This window comes from Marmota flaviventris, chromosome 10 (assembly GCF_047511675.1).
Source record: "Marmota flaviventris isolate mMarFla1 chromosome 10, mMarFla1.hap1, whole genome shotgun sequence".
NCBI lineage: Eukaryota > Metazoa > Chordata > Mammalia > Rodentia > Sciuridae > Marmota > Marmota flaviventris.
Window position 1 is genome coordinate 117,930,687 of NC_092507.1, and position 17,929 is coordinate 117,948,615.

General features: G+C 57.4%; 1 protein-coding gene across 1 annotated transcript; it reads left to right on the top strand.

Annotated features, from left to right (window-relative positions):
- The first annotated feature begins 4,662 nt into the window (after positions 1 to 4,662).
- Positions 4,663 to 13,608, top strand: Nes (nestin). The gene is made up of 4 exons (XM_071618333.1): positions 4,663 to 5,557; positions 6,480 to 6,604; positions 8,745 to 8,818; positions 9,038 to 13,608. Exons 1-4 carry the CDS (start codon positions 4,775 to 4,777, stop codon positions 13,189 to 13,191), a joined length of 5,136 nt encoding a protein of 1,711 aa, XP_071474434.1. The 5' UTR covers positions 4,663 to 4,774; the 3' UTR covers positions 13,192 to 13,608.
- The last annotated feature ends 4,321 nt before the right edge of the window (positions 13,609 to 17,929 follow it).

The window sequence follows — 17,929 nt, forward strand, 5'->3', positions numbered from 1 at the left end:
GGGTAATAGCGACCTCTGGTGGCCATGCCCTATGGCCAACCTCTGCAGGATGGAACGGAGCTGGGCGAGGAATGGGGGCAGATTGCTTCTCTCCAGGTTGCCTATCAAAACCACAGGCCAGAAGCTCTGTCTGTGTCACCTTGTGCATGTCCAAGGTCGCCCTTATCCACTCGAATCTTTTTATTTTTATTTTTTTATTTTTTGGTACTGGGGATTGAACCCCCCAGGGGCGCTGATCCACAGAGCCACCTCCCCAGCCCCTTTTAGATATTTTACTTAAAGAGAGGTTCTCGCTGAGTTGCTTAGTGCTTCACTAAGTAGGGGAGGCTGGCTTTGAACTTGAGATCCTCCTTCCTCAGCCTCCCGAGCCGCAGGGATTACAGGCGAGCGCCACTGCGCCTGACTCTAATTTTATCCACTCTAACTGTGCTTCATCCTTGGGACTCCAAACCCAGCCTGAGCCCCAGCCCCACACATCTGGTAGGGCTGCGCGTCTTCCTCAGCCACTGTCCCCTCCCGCATCCGGAACCATGCTCACGTTCCTACCCTCTTTTCCCAGTGTACTGTCCCTAAAGAAGAGGGGGACAGGAAAAGGCCATATTCCTAAATGCCCCTTTTCTGGTACCCAAAACCCACCAAGTTAAGGGAACAATGACCCCAACCTCGGGCTGGAAAGTCCAATATGTATTCTCTCTCTCTCTCTTTTTTTTTCTTTTGGTACCAGGGATGGAACCCAGGAGCACTTAACCTCCAAGCCACATCCCCAGCCCTCATCCCTTTTAAAAACTCCCTGATTAATGAAATTTATTTACTTATTTAGGTGCTGGGAATTGAACCCAAGGACTCAGGCAGGCCAGGCACGGGCTTTACCACCGAGCCTCATCCCCAACCATTTTAATGTTTTGAGACGGGGTCTCAGTGACTTGCTTAGGGTTTCACTAAATTTCTAAGGCTGGCTTTAAACTCAAGATCCTCCTGCCCCAGCCTCCCAAGTCACTGGGATTACAGGCGTGTGCCACCACCACGCTCAGCAAAAGTCCAGACACAAGGGCTGGGGTTGTGGCTCAGTGGCAGAGCACTTGCCTCGCATGCGTGAGGCACTGGGTTCGAGCCTCAGCACCACATATAAATAAATAGAATAAAGATCTGTGAGGTCCAGGTACATCTTATCCTGAAGCTCTCTGCTTCTCTTAAGCCAGTTAATGTTATCTGCAAAAAGACTTTCCTGCTTGAACCCCGGCACAGCTCTGCCTGAGAATGCTGTCACATTAAAAAAACTAAGCGAGCTTATGCTGATGATGTCTTTGCAGCCAGACACAGGAAATCCCACTGGGGAAGGGATTCATGTCACTTGTCCAGCTTGCCATCACTCAACAAGACACTGCGCAGGACAGAGGCGCTGCTTGGTGAAGCACCTAGAGGGATGGAGATGCCGTCAGCCTGTCACCACTGAACTCCTCTTGGGGCAGTCACTGATCTCTAGGAATCTTCCCCCAATATATCATTTGTGTCCCATGCTGTCTCTGGGCACTTTCTTTAGCCTCTCAGCAACCTACTCCACACTGAGCCACACCCCCAGCCCTTTTTATTTTGATTTTGAGACAGGGTTTCACTAGGTTCCTTACAGCCTCACTAAGTTGCTGAGGCTGGCCTCAAACTTTCAATCCTCTTGCCTCAGCCTCCTGAGCCGCTGGGATTACAGACATGCGCCACCACTCTCTCCCAGAGATCTTTCTATGATGCCATTCTGACCAGGTTATCCTGCGATTCAGGTTCAAACCCTTCCCGGTCTCCTTCCTTAAGGACAAAGGCCAGGATCTTCCCTTAACCATGGCTGAGCCTCCTTGGTTGCCTCTCTACTTGGACAATACTTTACAGCTCCTTAGAGATGGGGCGCCACATTAGTCATCTTTGATGACTTTCCAACGTTTATTGGGTGCTTACAGGGTACCTGCAAGCTAATAGGTGCCCAATAAATATTATTTGAAGGAATAGGACTCAGAGGTATGAATTGATTAGTCCAAGATCCCACAGTGAGACAGGTCTCTTTGTTCAATGCTTCTCCCACCCAATATGGTGTCCCTCCACCTCTGCCCCCAGGAGGGAGAAGGGGAGGACATTCTTCCTGTGTAGACAGGAAAACCAGTCCCCTCATCCCTCCAGTTGGGAAAGGGGAAAATGGAGGAGAAGGACATTTCTGTGTCTTGGCACCCTCTCCAAGCCCACCTGGGCACCTGGAGGAGCGAAGGGTGGGAGGGCTCAGCCTCTCTGTGGAAGTCAGAAGAGGGCTCAGCCTCTCCCACTCCCCAGGATTACAAGTACAGGGCCTCTGGAAGTTGGGGCTGTCCCTAGCCCCTGATCTCCACCCTGTTCCCTCACTTCTACCCATATCTTCTCTTCTTGTGAAAAGATAGTGACTAGCTGGGTGAGGGGGCGCACACCTGTGATCCCAGCAGCTCCAGAGGCTGAGGCAGGAGGATCTCAAGTACAAAGCCAGCCTCAGCAACTGAGTGAGGCCCTGAGCAATTTAGTGAGACCCTGTCTCTAAATAATATTAAAAATGGGGTGGGGCTGAGGCTGGGGCTCAGTGGTAGAGCGCTCACCTAGCGTGCATGAGGCACTGGGTTTGATCTTCAGCACCACGTAAAAATAAAAAAATAAAGATATTGTGACCACTTAAAACTAAAAAATAAATATTAAAAAAGGCTGGGGATGTGGCTCAGTGGTTGAGCACCCCTGGGTTCAATCCCTGGTATCAAAAAAAAGACTTAAGCTGACCTTATTCCTTTGCCACACATGTCCAGCCCCGTCCATCCAGCTGGGGAGTGGAGAGGAAGGGAGAAGAGATAAAGGAGGGCAAAGTCAAGGACGAGAACCAAGTGATTTCCTGGCCCCGGCCCTGGCCCCAGCCCTGCATTAGGAGGCAAAAGGTGGGTACAGAGAAAGAAACAAAAAAGAAAGGAACTTTGCTTTGCGGTACTGGAGTGGAACCCAGGAGTGCTCTACCTCTGAGCTACATCCCCAGCCCTTTTTAATTTGTATTTTGAGGCAGGGTCTCACTGGGCTCCAACTTACAATCCTCCTGCCCCAGACTCCTAGGCTGCTGCGAATGGCTTTCATCTTCATCAAAGCAGAACCGTCCCCTTTGGGTAGGTACAAAGAGCTCCCCAGACCTGGTCTCATTTGATTCACAGAACAAACTTATGGGGGTGAAGCGGTTCTAATCTCTTTTACCAAATAGGTAACCAGGCTCACTTAGAGAAGTTGTATGACCTGTCCAGAGCTATTCAGCTAGAAAGTGCAAAAGTCACAGCCACTGCTCTTTGGATGTGACACAGAAACAAACTCCCCTCCTCATATCGCCCCGCTGTGTGTTTCCAGGGCTGCTGCAGAGTTCTGCAATCTCTTCGGTGCTGACACATAGTAGATGCTCAATGAAAACTGGTAGAACTAAACAGCATCAACACGAGCAGAAATTCCTCCTCCAAAGATCCCCCTGTGTCCCATGATCCCCGAGATTCCTCCTCCAGCGCTTTCATACCCCAGGCTTGGAGCAGCCGCACAGCCTGTAATCCCAGCAACACGGGAGGCAGGAGAATCACAAATTTGAGGTCAGCTTGGGTTACTTAGCAAGACCCTGTCTCAAAAACCAAAAAGGGCTGGGAATGAGGCTCAGTGGTAGGAAGCCCCGGGGTTCAATAGCCACTAAAGCAAAATAAATACCCCCAATCCTTTGAGTCCCTCACCACCCAACTCAGGGACTGCCCTCCGCCTCCAGAAGGCCTTCCCGGCAATTCTTAGTGAGTTCTCTGCTTCCTGAACTGTAGGATCTTCAAAAGGATGCTTCAAAGACCAAGTCAGATAATGGAACCAAAATGTTAGAACAGGGTTCGGAGCATCCCCAAGGCCCGATCAGCCCGGGCTGCTCACCCAGAGGAAAAACAGGCGGTTTCTCCCTCGGCTTCTCTTCTGGATCCGACTTTTTAAACCACCAGGGGGCGCCCTCTGTCCCCAAGTTGTGACACTCGACAGGCGCCGTCCCCTGAGAGCTGCAGAACTCCCTAACCTTGTCGATGAATGTCAGCGGTTGTCTACGAGAGTTGCAGGAAGGATGGAAGTGAAACGGGTCAGTGGTCTGGAGCCTAGGACGTCCCTTTCCTTGGTCTCGTTAGAGCGAGGCCAGGGTCCTGGTGTGCGCACCCCACGGGCGCGCTCCTCCGGTATCCAACACTGATTCTCTTTTCCCGACGGTGCTCTCCAGCTGTGGCCTCCTGCAGAAGGTGCCATTTACAAAACACACACGGCCCCCTCCGTCTTTTCCGCAGCCCGTGATCATGGGAAACTGAGTCTTGGGGGCCTAAGTGATGGGTGTGCTGGGTGACAGACGGCGCCCCTGCCGCAGCCTCAATTCTGTGCATCGTGTGCCATGAAGGGGGTTCTGACCTTTGCGCACAGCCTCCTCCCGAAGAAAGCCACCGGATGGGGTTCCCAGGGCATGGCTCCACTCCCCAGCCCCCCGGGACACCCAGGAGCAGGGGCGATCTTGGGCTGAGCCCTAAAGGGTTAAGTCCGGGTCCCGCCCCTTTCCCGCCCGGCTGGCGGGAGTATGAATAGCCTCGCTCCCTCTCCCGGACTCCCAGTCGCTCTCGCTGCTCCCGCCCCGCCCCGCCCCGCCTTGTCATTGTCCCCTCAAGTCTCTTTCTTCCTAAAAGCTCCGAGAGCCGCTCCCTTCTCCCTGGTGCCCCACGTCCTAAGAGTGGTTCCGACGAGCAGGATGGAGGGCTGCCTGGGGGAGGAATCTTTCCAGATGTGGGAGCTCAACCGACGCCTGGAGGCCTACCTGGCCCGGGTCAAGGCGCTGGAGGAGCAGAACGAGCTGCTCAGCGCAGAGCTCGGGGGTCTCCGGGCACAGTCCGGGGACACATCTTGGCGGGCCCGAGCCGACGACGAGCTGGCGGCCCTGCGGGCCCTCGTGGACCAGCGCTGGCGGGAGAAGCACGCGGCCGAGGTGGAGCGCGACAACCTGGCCGAAGAGCTGGAAGGCGTGGCGAGCCGATGCCAGCAGCTGCGGCTGGCACGGGAGCGGGCCTCCGAGGAGGCAGCCCGCAGCCGGCGAGCGGTCGAGGCCGAGCAGTGCGCCCGGGGCTGGCTGAGCGCACAGGCGGCGGAGCTGGAGCGCGAGCTGGACGCCCTGCGCGCCGCGCACGACGAGGAACGCGCCAGCCTGAACGCTCAGGCTGCCTGTGCCCCCCGGGTCCCCGCTCGGCCCCGCGGTCCCCCAGCGCCGGCCCCGGAGGTGGAGGAGCTGGCCCGGCGGCTGGGCGACGCGTGGCGCGGGGCAGTGCGCGGCTACCAAGAGCGCGTGGCGCACATGGAGACGTCCCTGGGCCAGGCCCGCGAGCGGCTGGGCAGAGCCGTGCAGGGCGCTCGGGAGGGTCGCCTGGAGCTGCAGCAGCTCCAGACCGAGCGCAGTGGCCTCCAGGAGCGCAGGGAGGCGCTGGAACAGAGGCTGGAGGGCCGCTGGCAGGAGCGGCTGCGGGCCACTGAAAAGTTCCAGGTGAGGTTGTGGCCTGGTCCCTTCTGGGGAAGGCAACAGGCAGGGGTGGCCTTCGATGCAGGCAGGAGACACCACTCAGAAAACCCGCATCGGGTGCCGGGGCCCTCGACCTTCACAGCCCGTCTGGGGTGGGTGGGAAGGATGGGGATGTAGAGGCCTCCAGAGCGCATGCCTCTGAAAGGCAGGCAGGCAGGCCCAGGACGCCCCGCAGCCCTCCCTAGGCTTGTCACTCAGAAGATGCTGGGCGCTTTATCCCCCAGCTCCAGGTCTCTAGCCTGGCCTCTCAGAGCCTCTACCTGGCAGGAGGAGCCAGGGCCCCAGACCCTCTCCCATGTCATGGCTTCTCAGCTCCTTGGAGCACATTCCAGAGGCCTGGGACAGCTGCTTCCCCTGGAACAGCACAGATGGGACCAACAGCTGAGAAAACAGCCTCTTGTCTGGGCCAGACCGAGGTCTGACCACGGCCACCTCCCCACTCCTCCTCTGAAAGATTCCAGAACGTGTAGGAAGTGGAGGGGCGGGGCCTGGGGTGAGGAGCCAGACGTGATGGGACCGGGCTGTTGGGCTCCCAGGCTGCAGGCTCCAGGCTCTTGATTAATCGTTTTTCCTTCTGCTTCCACTTTCCCCCCTTTCCTCCTCTGTAACCCATCTCCTCTCCCCCCTCACCTCCCCCTTCCTGTGGGAGCTGAATTCTCAACAACATGTGCTCCCAGTTAATCAGCATCCTCCTGAGGAGCCAGGCATGGCAGAGGCTGAGAGGGGCCCTGGGCTTGTTTGGGGGGCCCAGTGGGGATTCCCTGGCAGGAGGGGTGGGAGAAAGGGGGGAGGCTCTGCTCTAGGAGGAATCAGGGAGTAGGAGATCTGGGTAGTTAGCAGGGGGGACCCGGCCGCCCCACTGACTGCCCCCCCCCTTGCTCTGCAGCTGGCTGTGGAGGCCCTGGAGCAGGAGAAGCAGGGTCTGCAGAGCCAGATCGCCCAGGTCCTGGAGGGTCGACAGCAGCTGGCACACCTCAAGATGTCCCTCAGCCTGGAGGTGGCCACATACAGGTAAGGATTGTCCCCACCCCGCCCAGGCACACAGACATACACACCCATCCAGGGCAGTCACTCTGTGGCTGGAAGGGCCCAGGGGTAGGTGGTGGCCGCTCTGCTCTTACTGGGTTTTGTGACCCTGAACTGGTCATCTCCACACCAGGACATCTCCCATCTGAGCCCCCTGCGCTCCCTTGGGCTCAGGACCAGAGAAGTTTCCTGTGCCCAGGAAGTCCTAGAAGGAGAGGTGAAGGGCCAAGTGGGACAGCCTCAGCAGAGGGGCTGGACACTTGTGGGCCATCTGCATCCTGGCCCTTCCCCCAAGGGGCTGAAACCCATCATCTGAGAGTGTTTGTGTGTGTGTGTGTGTGTATGTGTGTGTGTGTGTGTGTGTGTGTGGTCGCACCAGGGGGAAATGTCCTCAGGCAGCCTCAGAGAGGAGACCTTGCAGCCCAACAAAGTGGTGTGTGCCTGTAATCCTAGGGAGGCTGAGGCAGGAGGATCGCAAGTTCAAAGCCAGCCTCAGCAACTAAGTGAGGCCCTAAGTAACTCAGTGGGACCCTGTCACTAATAAAATACAAAACAGGGCTGGGGATGTGGCTCAGTGGTTAAGCACCCCTGGGTTCAATCTTGGTACCAAAAGAAAAAAGAAAGGACTCTTTTGCCTGTGTGGGTTGTCATAGTGACTTGTCACCTGACCAGGATCACAGCCTTGACTATAGGTAAGAGCTGAACTGGGTGACATCTGTCTGAGGAACCTTTTAGCCTGAAGATCAGGGGTCTGACTGTCTGTAGCCCAAGGGCATCGCCCCTCTGTTGCCCAGAGAGGCTGAGCAAGGCTACTCTGCCTGGGGCAGAGCCCACATCTCTTCTGCAAGCTCTCTGCTGCCTGAGGATCCAGTGACATCCACAGTGTGGGAGTTCAGGGCTGGATGAGCTTTTAGGATAGAGCTCACCTCCCCAAGAGTCCACTGGCAGAAAGGGCAAGTGTCTCTGAGATGGGCCCAGGAAGGGAAGGGAGCCAGGGCCCAGAATAGGAAGGGTGGGGAAGAGAGGGACCCCACGTCCACAGAGCATAGAGAGCCCATGCTGCCTCGGGAAGAACAGAGGTGAGACCACAGTGGATCCGTGGAGAAGAGGAGAGAGCGAATGCTCAGAATAACTTGTTTGAGCCAGCGCGTGGCCCACGCCTGTAATCTCAGTGGCTCTGGAGGCTGAGGCTGGAGGATCAGGAGTTCAAAGCCAGCCTCAGCAACTTAGCCAGGCCCTAAGCAACTCAGTGAGGCCCTGTCTCTAAACAAAATATAAAAAGGGGGCTTGGGGCGTGGCTCAGTGGTTTAGTGTCCCTGGGTTCAATCCCTGGTACAAAAAAGTAATAATAATAATTTATATGATTGATTGGTCCTCCCTTCCCCAGTCAGCCCAATGCCGCACTGAGGCAGAGGCCTGGGCAGAATGTCCTCCATTCCTGAAGGGGCTTGGGATCCAGAGCCCTTAGAGATCCCAAGAAGAGGGCCTTGACCCCCATACCACTGAGGGGAAGGGTCTGGGCTCCTGGAGGAATGCAACCGCTGGTTTTTGAGGCATGAAAAGGATTTGCAGAGAAGGAGCTGAATTCATTTGCTTTTGTCTGTCGCCAGCTCTGGGGGACCCCCAGGGGAGGAGGAGAGAGCCCATCCCATGGGAACAGACTGAGAATTCCCACTTCCCCTGAGAAGCCCCCCTTCTCAGACCCTCCAGATGGCCGTGTGGACAAAGGCAGGAATTAGCATGAGAATTGGCCCCCCACCCCGGGGATGAGGTCATGGGCTGGGTGGGAGGGGGAGCCCGAGGGAGGAGGAGGGAGGGGGAGACGGTTAAGCCACCAGTGATGTTCTGGTGGCCCTGCCTCTGACTGTGTGGGAATCTACTTGTGCATCTTTGAGGTCCCCAGAGTGCCCCAAATATGTGTGTGACTCTGTGTGACCAAGTGTGTGATGTCTGCGACTGTGGTTTCACCCTGTGTGTGGCTTTTGTGTGACAGTGGTTAAAGCTAAGGGAGAGCCTGCAGTGGCCGGAGCCCTCAGCTCAAAGCTCAGCCCCGAGCCTCTCGGAAGGCCAGCCGCCTGCCTCCTGAGGACCGAAGGCTGACCCAGCTTCTCCTCCCTCTCCCCAGGACCCTCCTGGAGGCTGAGAACTCCCGGCTACAGACACCTGGTGGCAGTTCCAAAGCTTCCCTCAGCTTCCCCGGTAAGAGAAGGGGCCAGGTTCCCCCTGAGACCCTAACTTCTTGGCTTTTCTTACCCAGGCAGATTTTTCTAAACCTTAAACTCCTTGGCCCCCAAAGCGCTGGACATACTCTCAGCCTAGCCTGTCGTCCCCTGCACTGTTGCCAGACTGGTGGCTGCCTGGTGGCTCCCCCGAGGACCAGTACATACTGACACTGTTCTTCCTCCTCTACCTTTCCAGACCCCAAGCCAGAGCTGCATTTCCCTGGGACCCCAGAGGGCCGGCGTCTGGGACCTCTGCTTCCTGTTCTTAGCCCAGCTGCCCTCCCATCTCCCTTGCCTAATGCCCTTGAGACACCTGTACCAGCCTTTTTAAAGAGCCAGGAGTTCCTCCAGGCCCGTACCCCCGCCTTGGCCAGCACCCCCATCCCACCCACACCTCAGGCTTCCTGTCCTGCTACAAATGTCGCGGCCAGAGCCCAAGATGCTCCTGTCTCCTTGGTCCAGCCGCAGGGTGAGAGCCCACAAGCTCCAGAGCTTGTGTGGGCTGAAGCCAAGGGGGCTGTCCCTGCCAGCATCGGCCCAGGACCACAGGAGCCAGGGGGCAAGCAGCCAGAGGCCAGTACAAGCCAGTCACCTGAGAATCAGTCCTCTTTGGCCCCACCCCTTGGCCTTGATCATCCCAGTTTAGAGGCTAAAGATGGAGAAGCCAGTGGATCTATAGCATCCAGCAGATTCCAGGAAGAAAGTGAAGGGCCAATATGGGGGCTAGTAGAGAAAGAAGCAGCCATAGAGGTCCACGTAGTGAGAAACTTGCAGCAGAAAACATGGCCAGAAGAAGGAGACTTGGACATGAAAGAAATTCAGGATCAGGATCCTTTGGAAAAAGAAACCCTGAAGACTGGGGGAATTGAGATTCCAGAGCCACAAATGTCCTTGGAAAACCAGAGTCATGAGGCACTAGAGAAGGAAGATCAAGAATCTCTGAGGTCTTTAGAGGAAGAGAACTTAGAAACACGAAAAGATCTAGAAAACAAAAATCCAGAGCTACTGAAATCTTTAGAAGACAAAGACATGCAGTTGGAGAGACCTTTAGAAAAGGAGGCTCCTGAACTACCCAGACTTATAGGAAAAGAGGACTCACAAACATTGCAATCCTTAGAAAAGGAGAACCAAGAACTAATGATGTCTCTTGAAGGTAATCTAGAGACAGTTTTATTTGCAGGAAAAGAATATCAAGAATCAGTGAAGTCTCCAGAAGAGGAAAAATCAGAATCATTGGGAGCTCTCAAAGAGGAGAACCAACAGCCTCTGGGATCTGAAGAACCAGAGGACCAGGGATCATGGGCATCTCTACCAAAAGAGAATCAGGAGTTCCTGGGGGCTCTTGAAAATGAGAACCAGGAGACATTTAGACCTCCAGGAAAAGAGAACCAGGAACCACCAAAGGCTCTAGAGGAAGAGGATCAGAAGATTGTGATGCCTGTAGAAAAAGAGAACCAGGAGCCACTGAGGTATCTAGAAGAAGAAGATGGGAAGACTGTGAGGCCTCTAGAAAAAGAGATCCAGGAGCCACTGAGGTATCTAGAAGAAGAAGATGGGAAGACTGTGAGGCCTCTAGAAAAAGAGATTCAGGAGCCACTGTGGTCTCTAGAGGAAGAGGACCAGAAGGTTGTGATACCTCTTGAAAAAGAAACTCAACAGCCCCAAAGTTCTCTAGAAAAGGACCAGGGGAGTATAATGCCTCCAGAAAAAGAGAATCAGGAGTGTTCCTCTCAGGAAGAGGACCAAGAGACATTGAGACACTTAGAGAAAGAGACTCCACAGCCACCGACAGCTCTAGGGGAAGAAGAACAGACGACATGGAGATCTCTAGAAAAGGTGGATCCAGAGGCACTGAAGTCTCTTGGAAAAGACCAAGAGATAGTTAGGTCTCTTGAAAAAGAGAACCAAGAGTTATCCAAGTCACCGAAAGAAGAAAGTGGAGAGGCAGTGGGGTCCTTGGAAACAAAAAATCTAGAACCATTCGAGTTTGCAGAAGAAGAGAACCTGGAAATATTGAAATGTCAAGAAACTCAGGAGCCACTCTGGTCTTTAGAAGAAACGAATAAGGAGACAATGAAACCTGTAGAAAAGGAAATTCAAGAACCACTGGCATCTGTGGAAGAGAACCAAGAGACACCGAGACCCCTAGAAAAGGAGACTCAAGAACCACTAAGATCTCTGGGTGAGTGGGACCTAGAGAATTCGGGATTCCCAAAAGAGGCAGAGAAGGAAAGTCCAAGGGATCGGGAAGAGGAAGAGAGACTGGAGAAGGGAGAGACTCAAGAGTCACTGAAGTCGCTGGGAGAGGGAGGGCAGGAGCTGCCTTGGTCCACAAATCAGCAGAGGTGGGAGGACAGGGCTGTGGGGGACCAAGCACTGAGCCAGGAAGCCCCCCCTGGGAGGCTTGGAGTGGGAAGTGAGGACGAGGCAGAGCCGGACCTGAGGGAGCAGGATGGGAAGGAGGAGGTGGCGCAGCAAGGAGCGCCACAGCCCAATGTCACAGGAGACACAGGGAGCCCAGGGAGCCCTGGGCCCGGGGAGGAGAGTGTCCCAGCTGAGGGAGCCCATGGGAAGGGAGACACAGAGGACCTCCAGGACGCTGCCGGGCCACCAGAGCAGGTGGGAGCCCCAGGCCTGGGAGCTTCCCCAGGAAAGCCAGAGGGGACAGAGTCCCCCAGGGCAGATGAGGGTGAGGCCTCAGAGGGTGACCTGGAGGTCGCCTTGGGATCAGAGACAGCCAGAGGTGAGGCTGCTGTAGGAGCCAAGCTGGGACCCGAGCAGGAGGTGATGGGATTGGAGGACCCAGGGCACCAGGCTGGACAGGAGGTGATGTGGCCACCCCTGGGGGAAGAAGGTTCGGGGGCAGAGAGAGCTCAACTCTTAGAAGCACCTGGAAAGGACCTAGAGGAGGCAGATGTCCTGGGGGCAGCTCTCTCCAAACTGCCTGGGACAAGCAGAGACCCCCTAGAGCCTTCCAAGGACTCAGAGGGGTCAGAGTCGGAGGTCCCCTGGGGAGCAGAGGAGGTGTCCCCCGTTGAGACCTCAGGAAGTGGGACCTTTCAGCCCCAGGGCTCAGAGGAAACGGAGGATGTTCCACCAGTGCTGGGGGCCCCCAGCCCCAGGCCCCCTGAACCCTGGTTGCCCACCCCAGTCCTGGAAGATGCCCCTGGGCCTCAGCCCCAGGATAAGGGGAACCTGGGGGCTGACTGGGGGCTGGAAGGGGGGGCTGAAGCCCTGAGAAAGGTGGAGGGTGAGCAGGAGGAGTTAGGTCCTGGAGACATCTCTGAAGACCCCCAGGAGGAGGGAGAGGAAAGCAGAGAAGAGAGCGAGGCGGATGAGTTAGGGGAAACCCTTCCGGACTCCACTCCCCTGGGCCTCTACTTCCAATCCCCTGCCTCCCCCAGATGGGACATGGCAGGAGAACAGAGGCCCTCCCCACTAGGGGAAGCCAGGAAGGAGGGCTGGGATCCCACTGCCCTGGTCTCCAAGGGCCCGGGGGCCCAACCCTCAGAGGAGGAGGAGGAGGAGGAGGAGGAGGAGGAGGAGGAGGAGGAGGAGGAAGGGCAGGGCCAGGACTCTGACCTGTCAGAGGAGTTTGAGGATCTGGTGACAGAGGCTTCCCTTCTTCCTGGAGACCCCCGGGAGCTGGCAGAACCTCTGGGCCAGGTGCCCCAGATGCTGAAGCCTGAGGTCTGGGATGGGGATGGGGAGTCCGATGGGTTTGCAGATGAGGAGGAGGGTGGGGAGGAGGGAGAAGAGGAAGAGGAGGAGGAAGAGGAGGGGAGGGGGCCGGGGGCTCGTCGGTGGGGGCCAGAGGCCTCTGTTAGCAGCCTCCAGACTCTGAGTAGCTCTCAGAGAGGGGGCCTCCTGGAGCCTGAGACCGTGGGTGTCACTGTCCCCTGGGATGATGGCTTGAAGGCCTCTGTGACTGCCCCGGAGACTGAGTCCCAGGACAGTGCTGAGCCCTCGGGCTCCGAGGAGGAGTCTGACTCCGCTCCTTTGGAGAGGGAGGACCCAGTCTCAGGGCCTTTACAGACTCCCGGAGGGGAGGAAGACCCGAGCCCCGGGGCAGGGGACGCCCTCAGGGTCAACGGTCAGGACCACAGCTTGGAGGAGGAGCCAGAAGACGGGAATGGAAGGGTGATGAATGGGCTGCAGCAGTCCCAGGGCACAGGGCAGGGGACGCCTGAGGCCCCTGATGGGGACAGAGAGATCCCCTTACAGGAAGAGGAGGGGGGTGCCCTGAAGAGCCCTCGGGCAGGGGCTCCTGTCCACCTGGGCCCTGGCCAGTTCCTGAAGTTCGCCCCAAGGGAAGGGGAGGGGGATTCCTGGTCCTCGGGGGAAGACTAGAAGTGTGGCACTCGGGACTTGGTGGTGGGCGATTGGCCCCAAGTCCCCTCCCAGCTGAGAGGCAGCACCCTTAATGGACAATCCTAGGTCTGTGGTTTCTGAGGGTCGAGATGCCCGGCTGGCTAAGGTGAAATGGGGTGTGTCAGGAGCCTGTCCCCAAAGCAAAGCCTTGGGGAGTAAACACTTCAGACCCTGCCGGTGGGACCTCCAGCGCTATCTCCCAAGGGAGGGGACAGTGGTGGCCTCCACCAGGGCTCCCCAGCCCTGCGCCACCCGCTGCAGCAACCTCGCCCTCCTGGGAGGTCTGCCCTGTGGCTCATGGGCGTGAAGAGTGTGCCCGTGTCCTGACCCCTCATCCGGGCGTACTGTCACCCTGCCCGGCTCACCCCTGCCTGAATAAAATCATGCCTCCACCTACAGAGTCTGTGCTCCTCCTTCCCACACTCAGGGGGTCCTCAGGGCGGGCACAAGAGCAGAAATAGTGGGGAGATTTGGGGAAGGAAGCAAGAGAAGCCAGCGTGGGGGCTCGGCTGCCTCCCGGGAGGCCTCGGGGGGACGCTAGGCCAACAGACCCACAGACTGGGGCAGCGGGCAGCAGCCCTGCAGAAGGCCACTCAGGGTGACCTCAGTGTCTGCAGAAGCCGGCCCTTGTCATCTCTGCCTGCAGCACTGATTACAATGATTAGGTCTCGGGCCACCCCACCCCTGCGTGTCCTCCCCATCAGCCCCTCAGTGCCGCCAGCATAATAAGCTCCCTTGTCCCCAAACCCAAACAGTCGTCTGGCCTGTGATAACCGGCTGAGTCGGAATGGGGCGAGGGGGGGGGGACGTCTGGTCTGCGTTAGCCTGGCTGTGTGGCCTCGGCTCAGGGCTTTCTGCACCTCAGATTCAGCCGTGCAGGGGGGACTCCATGACTTTGGTGGCCTCCTGGGGCAGGGAGAACAGGAGAGAGGCTGGGGAAGCCTCTTAGATTTTTTGGAGGGGACGGGGCCTGGGAGTTGAACCCAGGGGTGCTTAACCACTGAGCCACACCTCCTTTGAGACCGGGTCTTGCTGAATTGCTGAGGGCTTTGCTAAGTGGCTGAGGCTGGCTCTGAACTCACAATCCTCCTGCCTCAGCCTCCCGAGTGGCTGGGATCACAGGCCTGAGCCACTGGAGCCAGCTTTAGATCTTCAGCATAGATCTTCAGTAGGACTTTCCTCACAGGCTAAGCAGGAGAAGGGAAAGTGGGGAGGAGGGGGAGTCGACCAAAGCCATCAGGGTCAGAGCCAGGGAGTGCGATAGTTGGGCTTTGTTATCGGTGGGCGACAGCCACAACCAAGCCTCTGCTTGGCCCCCGGCCCCCCACTTCCCAGTTCTTTGGGTCCTGGTACAGGCCAGGGAGGGCCCGGGAGTTCCTGGATTAGGCGGAGCCCGAGGCCTTGAAGTCAGGATACCTAAATAGACCAGCTCTGTGCTCAGTGCTTGGGGGAAGGAGGACCCGGCGACCCCTCTGAATACCCCGGGTCGGGTGGCAGAGGCTGCCAACCAAGGTTCCTCACTTGGAGATGATCCCAAGCCTGGGAGTGGGCTGTTCCGCTCCTCGGGCTGAGGGCTGGGGAAAGAGCAGGGAGTCAGCGCCCAGCTGGTCCTCTGGCCCAGGAGGGGCGGGCGGGAGGTCCCTGGCAGACTGGCTGGTCTGCCTCTGTGTCACGCAGACCGACTAGGGCACCAGGCCCACTTCCCACTCTCCTGCCCTGGAGGCCCAGGATTGCCCCCCCCCTCCTGGCAACCCAGGCCTCCTGGCTCCTTCCTGTGCCCTGCTAACAAGGCCCTATCGGATCCCACCAGGCAGCCAGACATTGGCAGGAGGCAACGAGGCCCATCCCTGCCCCTCTAATGGGACAGGCGCACCCTGTGCTTGATCTTGCCAGGCCCGTGGGCACCCCTGCTTGGGCGAGTGCCGAGGACAAAGGCCCAGCCAAGCGGCCCTTCCCTGTGCCTGGGAGCCCATCCCGCCCCGCTCCTTAAGTACCAGGGTCCCCTGCAGAGTTACCCAAACTTTCCATTGCTGCTAATAATCCCAAACAGAGGTTAGGGATGTAAGTTAGACAGAGGAAGGACTTTTCTAAAGGGGATCTGTAAGGTCACGTTGGAAGTCAGAATGTGTCAATGCAGCAAGAGAAATGAGGCTTGGACAGTTTCAGGGACATAGGTTGTGATCATGGGAGTGATTGCCATTTTTAAGGTTTTTACTTGTTTATTTATGGTGCTGGGGATTGAACCCAGGGCCCTGTGCATGTGAGGCAGGCATTCTACCAACTAAGCTATATTCCCAGCCCATGACTGTAATTTCCAGCAGCTACTTACTGAGCAACTACTATGCACCAAGCACCGTGCAGGCCTTGGGAATCCGGGGACAAACAACAACCTGCTTCCTCGCTCTGAAGGCCCTCACCTACTAATTGAACAAAGTCTTCCATGAGGAAATCTTTTCTTTTTTCTTTGGTACCAGGGATTGAACCCAGGGGTGCTCAACCACTGAGCCACATCCCCAGCCCTTTTAAAAAACGTTTTATTTAGAGACAGGGTCTCTCTGAGTTGCTGAAGACCTCCCTAATTTGCTGAGTCTGGCTTCAGACTCGAAATCCTCCTGCCTCAGGCTTCTGAACCGGTGGGATTCCAGGTGTGTGCCCGGCATGGAAATCACATTTGAAAAGAGAGAAGTCCCCTAGGTTTGGGGACCATAGAGCAGGTAACCTCACCTGACCAGGCCTGGGGTATTTCGAGGGGGAGCGGTCAGGGAAGGCCGCCCCGAGGGCCTGGAGGATGAGAGGAAGTGGCCAGTGGGTGGAAAGGAAGGAGGCGCGAGGGGCCTAGTCAGTGGGAGCAGCATGTGTAAAGTCCTGGGGCCCGAGAGTGATGGGGCCCCTGAGGGCCAGGGAGAAAAGGGCATGGCTGGTCGGTGGGGCATGAGGGAGCGGTCCTAGGGGACTGAGGAGAGCCAGGGGCTTCCTCCCAAGAGAAACGGGAAGCCTAAGTAGGGGCCGCATGGCCAGAGGGCCAGGTTCGCATTTGGGGAATGTTGCTTTTTTTCCTCCCTCCCTCCCTCCCTCCCTCCTTCCCTCCCTCTCTCCCTCCCTCCCTTCCTCCCTTCCTTCCTTTCTGTCCTGGGGATTGAACTGGGGGTGCTCCACCACTGAGCCACATCCCCAGCCCTATTCTGTATTTTATTTAGAGATGGGGTCTACCCTCCCTGAGTTGCGTAGCACCTTGCTTTTGCTGAGGCTGGCCTTTAACTTGAAATCCTCCTGCCTCAGCCTCCTGAACAGCTGGGATTACGGAGGGGGGGGGGCATGGGCCCTGCTCAGGTTGTCATTGTAAGTAAAGCCTGGTTGCTGCAGGAGAATCTGTTAGAGCCGGCAGCAGTGCTTCAAGGAGGCCACCCAGTGGTCCAGGCGATGGAGAGGAGATGCGGATGGGGAGTAGGGTCTGCTCCTGGGTGCACCCTCGGGGGAGGTGGAGGGACACAGGGCAGCAGAGCTTCCCAGGGTGTTATCCTGGGCACCTGGGAGAAGGGGGTCCTCGTGGCTGAGACGGAGAATCTGGCGGGGAGTTGCGACCTCCAAGACGAGGTGCTGTGGGCGAGGGGACCTATATGGATCTGGAGCTCAGGTCAAGCTGGAGGTAGGAGTTGGGGCTCCCAGGAAAGAGCACGTAGGAGGAGGAGAGGCCAGACAGAGCCCCTCGGGGACGCGCAGTAGAGAGCAGAGGCATGCCAAGGCCTGGAGGAGCCCGTCGGAGGGTCTCCTGGGAGGCTCTGGGAAGCCGGAGCAGTGCAGCAGGAAGATCTCAAGTTCAAGGCCAGTCCTGGCAACTGAGCGAGGCCCTTGTATTTAAAAAATAAAAGGACTGGGGCTATAGCTCAGGATGAAGTTCACTTCCCAGTGTCTGTCCCCGCTCCACCCACCCCCCACACAAAAAAGGACAGGAGGAAAACGGGACTGTGACAGTCGAGTCCCTGTCATTGTGGAGAGCTTGCAGAAGCCAGGACTTTGTCCTGCTCTTCACCCCGAGGCCAGATCGCTGCCCCGGAGCCCACTGGATGATGCGCCATAAACACAGTGAATGACCAGGAAACGGACACACTGCCGGGGTGGAGTCCCCAGGGAGGATCTGAGGAGGGACTGAAGAGGGACAGCACCCCCGCCCCACGCACACAGCAGGAGGACAAGTGGGAGGCTATTCTGGGGCCTCCTCTGGGTAAATATAGCTTCTGAGTGGGGCGGGGACAGGGTGGGGGGCCGGAGGTGGCTTCCTCGGTTTGTTTGGGGCATTTCCTTATAAGGCAGCGCAGGCTGAGGCGCCTCTGAGGGTGAGGTCAGGGGCTGAGCTCTCCATTCAGCCCAGCCTCGCGCTGTCCCCTCGCTGCCACGGAGGGCTGTTGCCAGAGTCTCAAAGGAAATCAAAGCCCAGGCTTTGGGATGGGGCCAAGGTTGCTCAAAGTGTGGCTCTTAAAGGGCCCCTCTGCTGGCCTGTCTGTGGGAGCTCAGCCCAGAGGTTACAAGGACGGCTCCCGTGGGGCCTTGGTTCTCCCATCTGGTCCAACCGGATCACTCCCCGAGGCTCCATACAGAGTGGGCGCCCCTTGGTCTAACCCTTGCCCCTCCTGTTGCCATGGCTACCACGTTGGCTCTGGCCTCTGGGGCCAAAGAACCACAGTTGAGCCAGCACAGTGGCCCAGGCCTGGAATCCCAG